The following is a 13,613-nucleotide window of genomic DNA, read 5'->3' as shown; positions in this document are numbered from 1 at the left end:
TGCAAAACGTTTTAAAGTGGTTGTGTGCTCATAACAATCTAGTCCTTTTTTTTTTCTTTTTTTGAAACAGCTCATTAGCAGTTTAACAATTTGTGAAATATGTATAGCTGCATATTTAACTGATATGTTGAATTCTGGAGAAAAAAAAGTACTTTGCTAACTAGGGGAAAAAATTACATGACAGAAAGTAGCAAAACAGAAAAATAATGAGCGCTTGGTCTTGCAGAGTCTGTTGCTTGAATAAGGACGAGCAGAATAGTCACCTAATTGCGCTGTTGGTGCTCCAGCGCATACCAGGGGGTTGCCTTTTTGATGCCTTACTTGGTTACGGTGTAATAGAAGAGCTGCTTTTTCAGGAGCGGGGTGATGACAATTATTAGTCCTTTCCTGAGTCCTGTGTTGCACACCTGAGGCTTTTTTTCAGTGAAACATTTAGGGAAATGTTTATATTCTTTGAAACTATTTGCCTTTTAATCAGTAAAGATATGGTTAATATTTGTAATAAATGGCATTTGAACTACTGGGCTTTGTTTCCATATCTATTTATTTTGCATTTGTGAAACAGATGTGTTAGGATTGTGTGTTCTGTGCTTGTAAATTATCCCATATGTCAGTGCTATTTGGAGGAGAAATAACCTTAGTCTTGGCATTTCGTGATGCTGGAGGAAGGGCCCTTAGAAATATATGTTGTAGGCAGCTCTGATGAGGTATAAAGTTACATAAAGCACCTTCAGTGTGACAAGCTATGTTCTCAGCTGCTCGTAACTTTGTGCTGGTAAACTCTCTGCCTTGTACTTTGTGAGATGTATTCAGCCAATGGGTTTGGAAAACGAGTTTTAGAAAAAGACGTGCTTTGTTCATTCTGAAAACAATTTTGGAGAAAAAGGTTGCATTTTTCATGGCCATTTTTGGCATCCTCAAATTTGGAGGCATAGGTTTCAAATGGCTGCCACGTGCCCCTAAATTCATGGGGTGCTGTCCTGATTATTTGTATGGAAATGTCCCCAGGATTCCTGACAACTCTGTGAACTGCATTTCTTCTTTATTCCATTTTATGGGTTCAAAAGCAATAGATATGACATCCAGAAATGCTGCTCAAAAATTAATTTTGGAAGGTGAAAGCACTGAAAAATAGTAAGCAGAATTAAGCTTGCCTTAATTCTTAAGTCTACCTCTTATTAGTCAGATGCTATTCTTACTGGAAATTCCTGCATCATTCTGTGAATAGATGGAAGAAAACTTTGTAAAAAACAGCATGAGAAAGAAAACTTAGACTTTATCCTTATGATTTTGCCAAGAAAAGTCAGGCATAACTGTGAAGTTATACTTCTTTAGACATAATTTATTATACAGTGCATGTAATTTATTATTCAGTACAGCTATCTTCTAGACTGTAATATTTGTCCTTTCAAAAGGTTGCCACTGTTTTCCTTCTTTAAAAAATAACATTTGTGAGTGCAATGACAAATATTTACCAAAGAAAAATAATCCATTACCGCCGGTGGTTTAGACAGTGGTGGTTGTCTTCTCCAGAAGAGAGGCAGGAATTAATCAATGTAGCACTGAGTCCTGTTCTTGCCCGGGAGAACTGTGCCTATTTTTCATTTGCCCCAAGCGCCAGTTTGTGCAGTATCTTCAATCCCGTCTTGTGCGGCTTCAGCAAGAGCTAGCGCTGGTCACTGCGGGTCTTTTGCTCCACATGGTTTACAGTGGCTTTTTGGCTTGAAAGCCAAGAAACGGTTATTTAGGGAAATGGGCAGAGGGGCCATATGCTCATTTCTCTCTCTTGGGTTGTTTGTGTCAGGCACATGATGTCCTTGAACTTAATGTGGCCTTCATGCTTTGAGACGTATAAGCTTTAGTAGCAGCATAAAAAGTTGTGATCAAAACATCTGTTTTAAGGGATTTGTGGATTTGTTCCTGGGGTGGTGTGTACGTCTGCACTTCATGCCGTGGTGTGTTTAAACCCAGACTGCTTTTGGTGCCCGAGCTTGGATTTTTTTTTTTTTTTTTTTTTTTTTTTGTTAGCTAGGATGTCTCTGTGTTGCAGCAGCGCAAATGTCCCGTGAACGGTAGTGCTCAGGAGCTCGGAGAGGCTGCGGCTGAGGCAGCTGAGCCAGTTAGCACTGGATGAATTCAGCACGCTACCTCCTAACCAGCGCTAGGAGCGTCAGGTGCACTTGCCTGGTAGCAAAGACTAGGAGTGAATTTAACATGGGAAGGGGCTGAAAGTGAGCTTTTCTAGATTTTTTTTCTTTTTTTTTTTTTTTTTGTTAAGTAATGAGCTAAGAGTTCACTTCCAAAGTCTGGCTGCCAAGCTCCCCGCGCAGCCGATGGTGCTGCCAGGCCCTGGCGCAGAGACGGGTTCTTGCAGGGGCAAGGCCGATTCCCCCCGCGAAAAGCAAAGCCCCTCCATGGCGATTTGAGCTGCTGCTTGTCCGCTGTGCTGTGCATGGATGCAGAGATTTTTCTGTGGTTCTTCCAGGCCAAACTTGTTTTAGCTAAGGAAACCACAACATGTGTTAGTGCAGACTAAATGCTGACTGGGGAAAAAACACAGAGTTGTCTTCTTCACCTGCAATTATCTTTTTACATTGCTTGAAAATAAATGCATTGTTTTGCTAAGAAAACTATTCATAGAGTCATAGAATCAGAAAGGTTGGAAGGGACCTCTGGAGATCATCTAGTCCAACCTCCCCGCTCAGCAGGGTCACCTAGAGTGTGTTAGACAGGGTTGCATCCAGGCGGGTCTTGAAGATCTCCAGAGAAGGAGACTCCACAACCTCTCTGGGCAACCTGTGCCAGTGCTCCGTCACTCTCACAGGGAAGAAATTCCCCCTCACAGTCAGGTGGAACTTCCTGTGCTTCACTTTGTGCCCATTGCCTCTTGTCCTGTCACATGGGACAACTGAAAAGAGTTTGTCCCTGTCCCTTGACACCCTCCCTTCAGGTACTTGTACGCATTGATAAGATCCCACCTCAGTCTTCTCTTCCCCAGGCTGAAGAGGCCCAGCTCACAGCCATTCTTCATAGGGCAGGTGCTCCAGCCCTCTGATCATCTTTGTAGCCCTGCATGGACTCTCACCAGTAGCTCCATGTCTCTCTTGTCCTGGGGAGCCCAGAACTAGACACAGTATTCAAGATGAGGCCTCAGCAGGGCTAAGTAGAGGGTCAGGATCAGCTCCCTCGACCTGCTGGCAACACTCTTGCTAATGCACCCCAGGATACCATTGGCCTTCTTGACCACAAGGGCACATTGCTGGCGCATGGTCAATCTGTCATCCACCAGCACTCCCAGGTCCTTCTCTGCAGAGTTGCTCTCCAGAAGGTCAGCCCCCAGCTGGTGCCTGGGGTTATTTTTCCCTAGGTGCAGGACCCTGCATTTGTCCTTGTTGAACCTCATGAGGTTTCTCTCCGCCCAAGTCTCCAGCCTGTCCAGGTCTCTCTCAATGGCAGCACAGCCCTCAGGTGTGTCAGCCACTCCTCCCAGCTTGGGATCCTCAACAAACTTGCTGAGGAGGCACTCTATCCCTTCTTCCAGGTCATTGATGAAGAAGTTGAACGGGATGGGACCCAGTACTGAGCCCCGGGGGATGCCACTAGCCACAGGCCTCCAACTGGACTCCACGCCACTGGTGACAACCCTCTGAGCTCTGCCTTTCAGCCAGTTCTCAATCCACCTCACTGTCCACTCGCCTAACCCACACTTCCTGAGCTTCTGGGAGGATGTTGTGGGAGAGAGTGTCAAAAGCCTTACTGAAGTCAAGGGACACAACATCCACTGCTCTGCCCTCATCTACCCAGCCAGTCGAGCCATCATAGAAGGCTATCAGATGGGTTAAGCATGATTTCCCCTTGGTGAATCCATGCTGGCTATTCCTGATCACCTTCTTTTCCTCCATATGTCTGGAGATGACGTCTAGTATGAGCTGTTCCATCACCTTTCCAGGGACGGAGATGAGGCTGACTGGCCTATAGTTGCCTGGGTCCTCCTTCTTGCCCTTCTTGAAGACTGGAGTGACACTGGCTTTCTTCCAGTCCTCAGGCACCTCTCCAGTTCTCCAGGACCTTCCAAAGGTGATGGAGAGCAGCCTGGCAACAACATCCGCCAGCTCCCTCAGTACCCGTGGGTGCATCCCATCAGAGCCAATGGATTTGTGGATGTCTAGCCTGCCCAGAAGGTCTCTAATCCTGTCCTCCTCAGCCAAAGGAGAGTCTTCCCTTCTCTGGACTTTCTCCCTCACGTCCAGGCTCCAGGATTCCCAAGGACTACCCTTAGTAGCGAAGACTGAAGCAAAGAAGGCATTCAGTAATTCTGCCTTCTCTGTATCCCTTGTCACCAGGGCCCCATTCAGTAGTGGGCCCACATTTTCCCTGGTCGTCCTCTTGCTGCTGATGTATTTGAAGAAGCCCTTCCTGGTGTCCTTGACATCCCTTGCCAGACTCAATTCCAGCTGGGCCTTAGCCTTCCTCACTGCATCTCCACATACTCTGACTGCACTCCTATAATTCTCCCAAGTAGCCTGTCCCCTCTTCCACATTCTGTTTATTTTCTTCTTCTGTCTGAATTTGGCCAGGAGCTCCTTGCTCACCCATGCAGGTCTCCTGCCCCTTTCGCTGCACTTCTTACTCATAGGGATGCACCGCTCTTGAGCTTGGAGGAAGTGATTGAATACTAGCCAGCTCTCCTGGACCCCCCCTTCCCTCTAGGGCCTTAACCCATAAGATTCCTCCAGTTAGGTCTCTGAAGAGCCCAAAGTCTGCTCTCCTGAAGTCCAGGGTTCCAATCCTGCCTGTTGCCTTAATTCTTTCCTGCAGGATCCTGAACTCCACCATCTCATGGTCACTGCAGCCAAGGCTGCCCCCAACCTTCACATCTCTAACCAATCCCTCTCTGTTGGTAAGGACAAGGTCCAGCAGGACACCCTTCCTCGTAGGCTCCTCCACCATTTGTGACAAGAAGTTATCATCAGTGCATTGCAGGAGCCTCCTGGACTGCTTGTGCCTTGCTGTGTAGTCCCTCCAGCAGATGTCAGGGTGGTTGAAGTCCCCCATGAGAATCAGGGCCTGTGATCATGAGGCTACCTCCAGCTGCCTGTAGAAGGCCTCATCACCTTTCTCTTCCTGGTCAGGTGGCCTGTAGCAGACACCCCCAGCAGTGTGCCCTGTGTTAGCCTGCCCTTTGATCTTCACCCATAAGCTCTCGACTGCCTCCTCCTCCTCCCTGCCTAGTCACAGCTTGATGTATTCCAGTTGCCCTCTCACATAAAGAGCAACTCCACCACCTCGCCTCCCTGGCCTGTCTCTCCTAAAAAGCACATAGCCATCCATGGCAGCATTCCAGTCGTGTGAGCTATCCCACCATGTCCTTGTGATTGCAGAGACACAAAATTATCACATAATTTTTATGTAGTATATTGTCACATAATTTTTATGATTAAACTGGGCAGTTATTTTTGAGCAAGTTTTTTTCCCAATGTTAGAACATGCAACTTTTTGTTTGTTTTTAATGTAGGCCAGAGATAGTAGTAATAAACAAAGTGGGGATTTTGTTAGCTTGGCTGCTGTTTTAGGATCCTTTTACTTGAGGACTTCAATAAACACAGCTGTCTAAAAATATATTCCACCTGAAATTTATCTCTGTGTTATGCATCTCTGAATATATCTGGCTCATATTACGAGTGGAGGCTTTACTGAAATCAATTCTATTCCTAATATGACACTAAGTTTTATGTAGGTTAAATGTTAAGTGTGTCAATTCTTTATGTTAAAGAGGACACACACTTTTTTAGAATACACGTGAAAATGCACTACGTTTTTCAACATTGTCTTTTCCTCTCCACTTGTCTGCCAATGCAAAAAGGCATTTGAAAGAGAATGAGATGTTGACCTGAGGCTACTAAGCTTTTATTAGAGCCACTTTTCTAAGGAAGTATATATATAGAAATGTACCCTATTATATTATTTCCTATTTGCATTATTATTTCCTATTACAGAATATTTTTTCTAATGCCTTTTTGCTCTGTCTGACGTGTTCAATCCCACAAGTTTTGTTATTACTGATTCTTTAAATCCCCGGGACCTGAGGGAAAGCACAGTGACATACGCGAGGGGAAATGTGAATAAAACAGGAAGATGCAGTTGCTCTGAAGAGAAATTCCACAGGGCAAAAAATGGTGATAGTATAAAGGGAAAAAAACAAAGGGGAAAAAAAAAAAAAAAAAAAAAAAAAAAGACCTGCTATACAGTTGCAACACAGGACAAATAGGTCCCTTTTTGACCTGAGCTGAGAGCCGTAACGTGAGGGGCTGTGGAAGTGATAATCTCTCCTTCTCCAGGCACGTTGTGCTTGGTGCTGTGGCACTCGCCTCACGCACGTAATGCAGCACAGACCTGTGATTCCAGACTGAACTTAAAGTGCAGGTTCTGTGCTAAAAGCATTTAAAAACTGGGACACATAGGTTTTGAAGAGATTGAGAGGTGTTGGGTGAGGAATTGCTGAGAAACCTGAGATTTACATTTCTAGCTTGAAGATGCACGCAGTAGTTGGATAATCATGTTCAGTTTCATCATTAGATCCATGTTAATTATCAAATTCAACATTTCTGTATATTAAAAACGAAGAAGCCTCATAAATAAACCTATGGCAAACCTGCAATTTGTCCTCTTTGCCCTCTGTGGCTGGAGACAAGAGCAATCTGGTAAAAGCATGATGTGCAGGGGCTGAGGAGTTTGTTTGAGGCAGGTTTTTTGTTTGCTTGACTCTGAAACCCCTTTGCTGCGTTTGCTCAAGGCAAGCTGATCTGTAAGAAATTTTGCAGGATATAACCCTGTCAAGAGTATCTTCCTTATCTTCCTTTTGTTTCTTTCCTGGCTAATTTTGCCAAATTGAGCTAAATGCTTAAGAAATATGATAAAACAAGCCCCCCATTGTACTCTTTCAACCACTGGAAACACAGCAAATTACAGCAAAACAAATTTTTTTTTTTATCTGATGTTTCTCTCTCTTATTTGGATGAATTTAATAAGTAATTAGTTATGAGCCATTTAACTGCGTAACAAAGTATGTTTTACTTTTCCATCCTAATTTATTGCTTGCTTCTTGTAATTTTTTATTTATAGCCTAAATCTATCTGTTGTATAATTGCTATGGGATCTTTACATGGTGGAAAAGTCATTGTGCAAACACATTAAATATGGTGGCAAAGGACAGCACCTACACAGCGACTGCTCAGCTGATAACCATACCCTTAAAGCCCTCATTGGCCAAAAAAATGTATGTTCTCAGAAGTTACAGTAGAGATTTTTTAAATGCAACCATAGCCTATGTTCACTTCTCCCTCAGGTGTGTTCCCTGCTGGGAAAAGACGATCGTTGTTGTTTCATGGATCCACATTAAGTGTGTTCAGTCTACAAGCGCGAAGAGGCTCCGGCGGGCAGATGGGGTCAAGTCTCCTTGCTGCAATAGTCCAGCTTTTTCTCAGGAGCAGAAGCTGCAGAAGGACTGGGGGCTGGCTGTTGCCAGGGCTCACCTCAGTGTAATCTTCCTGGAGTCCCTGCAGAGTCAGAGATGAGACAAGTTTATTTAGTAGACCATGTGACTGCTGGTGACTGTTGTACATTGCCATTTTTTCCCTCTGTTGTTTATAGAAAAAAAGACTAAGGTAAATGAGCTTCAGCAGTTTTAAGTTGGCACTGATCAGCCCCCCTTCTCCCATCTGTTATCCTTGTGGACTGGTTAGTGTGGGACCAAAGCCAGGTGTCCGAGCCGAGGGCCACTGTGGTGAGGGGTGTCCATAGGAAACAGATTTTTCTGGGTGCACTGGAACTCCAGAGGTGCTTTCTGCATCCCACTTCATCATCATTTGTGGTAGAAAATGGCCCACCTTTAATAGCAAGTGGCCCTTTCCTTAGTCATTGGAGAAAGTTGTGAGCTCTATGAATTATAACTCCGTGATATGGTGAGCAAGCAGCCCCTTCTGCAGTCCCATCTTACCCCTTGGGAATAATAAGCTCAAGTTTATACACTTGCTTATTCCTTTGCAAAGGGAAGGGAAAATCTCTTTTCAACTAACTCTTCACTATTATTCCTAGCATTTGTGAGGGAAAACAAATCTATTCTAGAAATAACAGATCAGTGATGGCTCTATAATATAACTGAACGTTAAATTAATGCATTCTCAATTGCAATTTCAGCAACATTTATATAGTTGAAGAATTTCCAAGTACCATTTGTTGATATTGCTGCATAATTATTTCTGTCTGCTACATAGTTGAGGACCTTAATTTAAGCTTAAGGGGTTGACTGTTAAATAGAAGCAAAGTTTACAGCTTGGCTTTAAAAGGGCAATATTGGCACTGTGCAGAGGAGTACTGTGTGCTGTTGTCTGTGTTTCAGCTTGTCCTTTGCTGCTAACAAGAATAAAAATAAGTTAATGGACATGTTTCCTTTACTGAAACAAATAAAAATAATTTGCTGTTACACTGGGTCTCTACGGTGTGCTTGTGCTGGTTGTGAGCCTTCTTTCCTTAGGTAAGCTTAGAAATTGGTGTGAGTATGGGTGTGGGGACAAGTCCATAACCATCAGAGCTAGTGAGAGAACCATCACATTTACTGAGAATGATGTGTTGATTTTAATATCAATCTTCCAGAGCAGGATTTTTTTCATACTGAGTTGTTTTTCTCAATGCACTTAAAACCAGCTTAAAGATCACTCGTAATTTTACTCTTCTTTTGTTCTATTTTTATGCACTTTAGAAACAGAACATGCCATACATTTGAAAAATAATGAGTAGGTGTATTTCTACCTTAATTATTAGGAGTGGTAAAGTTTTGAAGCAGAAGAACAGTCTTATTGTTTCTCAGTATTTCATGTTGAGCTGCAGAGCTAACTTTCTTTTCTTTGTCTTTTTTATTATGCAGAACTATGGTTTGGAAACAGAAAATCTAAAAACCCTTTCTCATAAACTGAATGCATCTGCCAAAAATCTACAGAACTTCATAACTGGGAGGAGGAGGAGTGGTCACTATGATGGAAGGACCAGCCGCAAATTGCCAAATGACTTCCTGACATCAGTAGTGGATCTGATCGGAGCAGCTAAAAGTCTGCTGGCTTGGTTGGACAGGTAAAATCTCCCAAATGTGTCACAGGTAACACAGTTCATGCACATGCAAAAAACCAAAACTCTTTGCAAAATGTTATTTAGGCATTGAAATGGAAGCAGAATCCATTTACAAATTTGGAGGGAAAATTTCTAGCAATTTTTTCTTGTTACTTGAACTGCCAGTATGCAGTTCAGACAGCACTCAGTACGGTATTTTTAAATGTTCTGCAACCTTATATGTATCTGGAAACACAATATAGCAACAGGATGACATCATTAAAATAAATGTGTGGTTTTTATTAATATTGAACAACACTTTGGCTGGCATAACTCAGATTCATTACTCAAACTTACAAAACTGTGATTATACTTTTCGTTATACTGATGTTAATATATACTTCCAACATGTATGCATGTAAGCATATATCTGGCAGTTTAGGTTTATTAAATTGTAATGAAGTATCTCTTAAATTGTAGATGCATCTGGAACTGGATTATACCGGATATACTTAGCAAATATGTTTGACCAGGACTTTATTCTTCTCCTTTACTAAATTAGTGTTGATCTTTTCTAATGATAGTAATAGTAATATTCAGGTATGTAAGATGATCACTGAAACTCAGGTGGTTAAAATTAGTATATCTATATTTCTTTATAAAATGCCTCAGCATAGCACATTTTTATCAGCAAACATAAATTTCTCATCCTGATTTGAAAGTTTGTCATTTTTTATTTTGTATGCAGCAGCTAAAATTTTGTTCAGAGTAAGAATTCTGTGTAATTCTTAGAATTCAACAGACTTGTTTGGATTTACTGCTTTGTGTTTAGCTTTGTTTCATTTTCATGAGGAAAACTGGCTTTTCTTCCATAAATGATCTCCATGTGAAAGGTTAAGGTGAGGCATGAATCTTTTCCATCTCTTAAGCTGAACTGTAAACTCTTTTGTTCAACAGACTGCAGCTCCTACTGCCTCTTCCTCTCTCCTCTCTTTCTAGCCCTCCCTTAAGTGTCAAAACCTGAATATCTGCAGTTACAGTCCAAACTTTCTATTTAGACACTTAATATTACATATACAAAGTATCAATACAGTCTCATGGAAAGAGCTTGGTATTGAAACTTGAAAAGCTAGGAATATATTTTTAGCTCTGCCCATAGCCTGTTGTGACTTAAGACCTGTGGGCCTCACTTTTTTGCCCTGTAATTTGTTTTTGGCAGAGAGCAGCCTAGGTTTTTGAAACAGAAGGAATAATAGCACATTGAAAAGTAAGTTATCTTAATACAAATTTAGTAGTCGAACTTCAGAACGAAAGTTATTGTTGATGTTAGGAATCATTTACGTGTTATTATATACCACTACTGGCATATATTCTTCCAGAGACGTGTTAAAATGGTGTTGCCTGTATCCTGACATTTTTTTTTTTCCAAATTATAGCATTGGATCATAGTGGAAACACATGAACCTCTCACATTTTTTCTCAGGAGGGCTGGTTAAATAATTGAATAATGAAATCAGAATTAAATAGAAGTGTCTGCATCTGAGCAACAATGTGTCACTGTTGTATTGCAAACTGGGCCCAAACTATGTACTTTTAGCATTAAAAGACAGATCCAGCCTGGAAAATGTGTTTGTAGCTCAAAAGTATGTGAAGAATTATCCGTTACTGAAATTATGTTTATAAAGACAGCTGTAGTCTATCCGTCAGAGATGATCAGATGGCAAACTTCAACATTGGTGGGGGAAGATCTCTAAAATCATTTTAAAAAACATGTATTTCAGTTCTATTCTCAGGAAGACACATGGCTTTTGCCTTTGTCTGAAATGATGGCAAATCAGCCCTGGGAGTTCCAAGGAGTTAAAAATGACTTGGAGCAGCCAAAGTGGGAGTCTGCTTTTAACAATGTTGTCTTTGATGCCCAAATAAGGCTTCCTAGAAGCAATATTTTAATTTCAATTAGATTTCTGGGAATATCCTTCTGAAGATATGTGACTAAACGTGTGGTTGTGACAAATGTTTTTTGTAACATTTTAAAACTTATCTGATTTATGAGAGTGGTTTTTTGGCTAGATTTGTTCTTTCCTCTTTGTGAAGCCCCCAAGTGGGGATGAAGGCAGGCTAATGACTGTATTTTTCTCTGGAAGTGGGAACATCTGGAGATCAATAGAATTATTATATTCCTTCTTAGCAGCTATTAGGGCCGCTAAGGAGAGATAGAAAGATTTTAAAGTAAAATATTGAAAGCCATGAATACAGATTTCCTTTTTTTCCACACAGTCGTTAGTATTAAAACTGCATCTAAACCCTATTTTTTGGCTGATTCCTAAACCAGTTCCATTTTGGAGTGTGACAGAGGGGAGAGAAAATCATTAGGAGCAAGAATGTGGCTATTAGGGTTATCCACTGGGTTGAAACATCCATGGTAGGTTACTCCTGTGTGGTCTTTTTCAGGTCACATCTGGAAAAAATAGCTGCAGCAGTTCTAACTTGCCTGAGGGCAATGATATATTTCTTATGTGGAGGCGCTGGTGATGACTCCATACAGCTTGCGCTTCCCTTGCTGCTCTAGTGAGCTCTCTTCTTCTGATGTTTCCATAGGATGCTCACATTCTATCACTAGGCCAGGCCCAGTTATTAAAACAGAGTGTGAGAGCTGTGATTTGCTGGATTACTGCCGTTGCAGCTCTTGGGATTATACTGCGCAGGGCAGATACAGGGCTATGTTCTTTATTCCAGGTCTTTACCTGGAACAGTCCCACTTCTAGCTGTATGTCAGAGCAGGACTTTTCCGTGAAAATTAGGGTAGCTTTTATTGCCAAATTTTAAAAGTCTTCTGGTTTAATTTTGTTTGGGAATCGGAAATTTTAGTAGAGATTTCTAGCTGTTTTCTAAATAGTTTGCCTGATGATCTCCTAGGAGCATAAAAGAGCTCCCCAATAAAGATGTTCTGTATAGAAACTGTCATCACACTACTGGATTATGTCCTTATTATACTTTTTTGACTAATTTTAACTTCCAGTTACTATCTTAACCCATGAAACCTTTTCTTTTCTTCCAAAAGAGTTCTGAAAAAGTTTTCACTTAATAACGTTTTATTTTATGCTCTTCTCCAGTCTTAAAATTCCTCCAAGCCAAAAGAATTAATTTTATGCAAAAAATATTATTTGCTGTAAATAGAGGTGGGAGTAAAATATTGTTAAACAGTCTGGTTAAACAAACAAAACTGCTTTATATTCCTGACCACAAAGTATGTTAAGTAATATATAACTTGGAGACCAAGCAGCAAATGTACAAATCTCCATCTTACGTACTTTTATTCTGGTGTTCAAAAATGGATTATCAAAGATCTAGGAAAACTAGAATGCTGACAGTCAAGAAAGCACAGCTGAATGGAAAATAAACTGAATAGTTGAAGAAAAACAGTGGAAGGAATGAAGAAAAGACACAATTGAAAAATGCATGCAGATCTACTGAAAATAAAAATTGAAGAGAAAAGTTGTTTGTCCCTCAAGCTAAACATAAAGTATACCAGAGGTATATATCTTATCTGTCTATGGCTTTCCTGAACTGAAAACACCATGAACTCAATCAGGACCTTGAGGATCAAACTACTTGTTTTCATCTTTAATAAATTCTACTAGGATTTCCTATTTGTATCTTCAGTGATGTCTATGAAAACTTCAGTTTTTGTCCTGAGGCAAATGTGAACTTAAAAGAAGTGATACCATGGGGATCCTAGAAAAAGCTTCCGAGCTCCAATCTTAAGGGGTTTAGCAATGCTCACAACTAACTTCTTTGGTTAAGTTACAGCCAGCTCTTGCACTCTACTTACATCTCCTTTCTTTCTAACCAACTTGCTACTATCTACTGGTTGCAACTGAAATTATAATGAGTCTTGTGACAGAAGGACACTGAGATTCATCAAAGACTTTTTCTAACAGAACCTGCCAAACCATCTGATTGACAAAGAGGAGGTTGTATTTTCATCAGAAGTCAGCACTATGTTGAGCATGTTGGAGGCTGCTACAAAGTGAAGGCTCCCATGGGAACAAAAACATCTTTTGCACATCCTTTAAGCAACCATTTTTCTCTTCAAGTCTTGCTGTACATTGCATTCGAGTGTAAATACATTCATATATTATAGGAATATATTTTTCATGCATGGGACAGCTAGATTTAAAAGGTAGAGGTTATTACTTTAGCTGTAACCAGGAGGAACTCTAATACTTCTTGTGGAAGAGGAATGATCCTGAGCAAATCTGATCCAGAGTGACGTTTCGTGGAAGCTGTGTGAGTCTCGTCTCTTCCCATCTTGTCTTGTTCCGCTGCCAGCATTGCTGCTTGTAATACCTGGCCATTCGGCTTCCCCTGCTTCTGTTGGCACCTTCTCCTATGTTGCTCTTAGTCTGCTGTAGTCTCATCATTCCCCTCCACCACGTTCGTGTCTCTTTTGCAAGGAGACTAGTGCTTCTGGGCTCCCTTCTGCCTGCTCAGTGGTGCTGGGGCTATTC

At 41.3% G+C, this 13,613-nt stretch overlaps 1 protein-coding gene across 6 annotated transcripts in view; it reads left to right on the top strand.

Moving 5' to 3' along the window:
• The window catches only part of CNKSR2 (connector enhancer of kinase suppressor of Ras 2), a 224,684-nt gene that overhangs the window by 42,235 nt on the left and 168,836 nt on the right, over positions 1–13,613 (top strand). For all 6 annotated transcript variants that reach the window (XM_062600533.1, XM_062600526.1, XM_062600518.1 and 3 more), the window contains exon 3: positions 8,924–9,126. In XM_062600533.1, coding sequence (XP_062456517.1) covers positions 8,924–9,126 — 203 coding nt within the window. The remainder of the gene's footprint in view (positions 1–8,923; positions 9,127–13,613) is intronic.

This window comes from Rhea pennata, chromosome 1 (assembly GCF_028389875.1).
Source record: "Rhea pennata isolate bPtePen1 chromosome 1, bPtePen1.pri, whole genome shotgun sequence".
Taxonomy (NCBI): Eukaryota; Metazoa; Chordata; class Aves; order Rheiformes; family Rheidae; genus Rhea; species Rhea pennata.
Note: the sequence above shows the minus strand (reverse complement) of the source record. Positions and strands in the feature narration are given on the sequence as shown.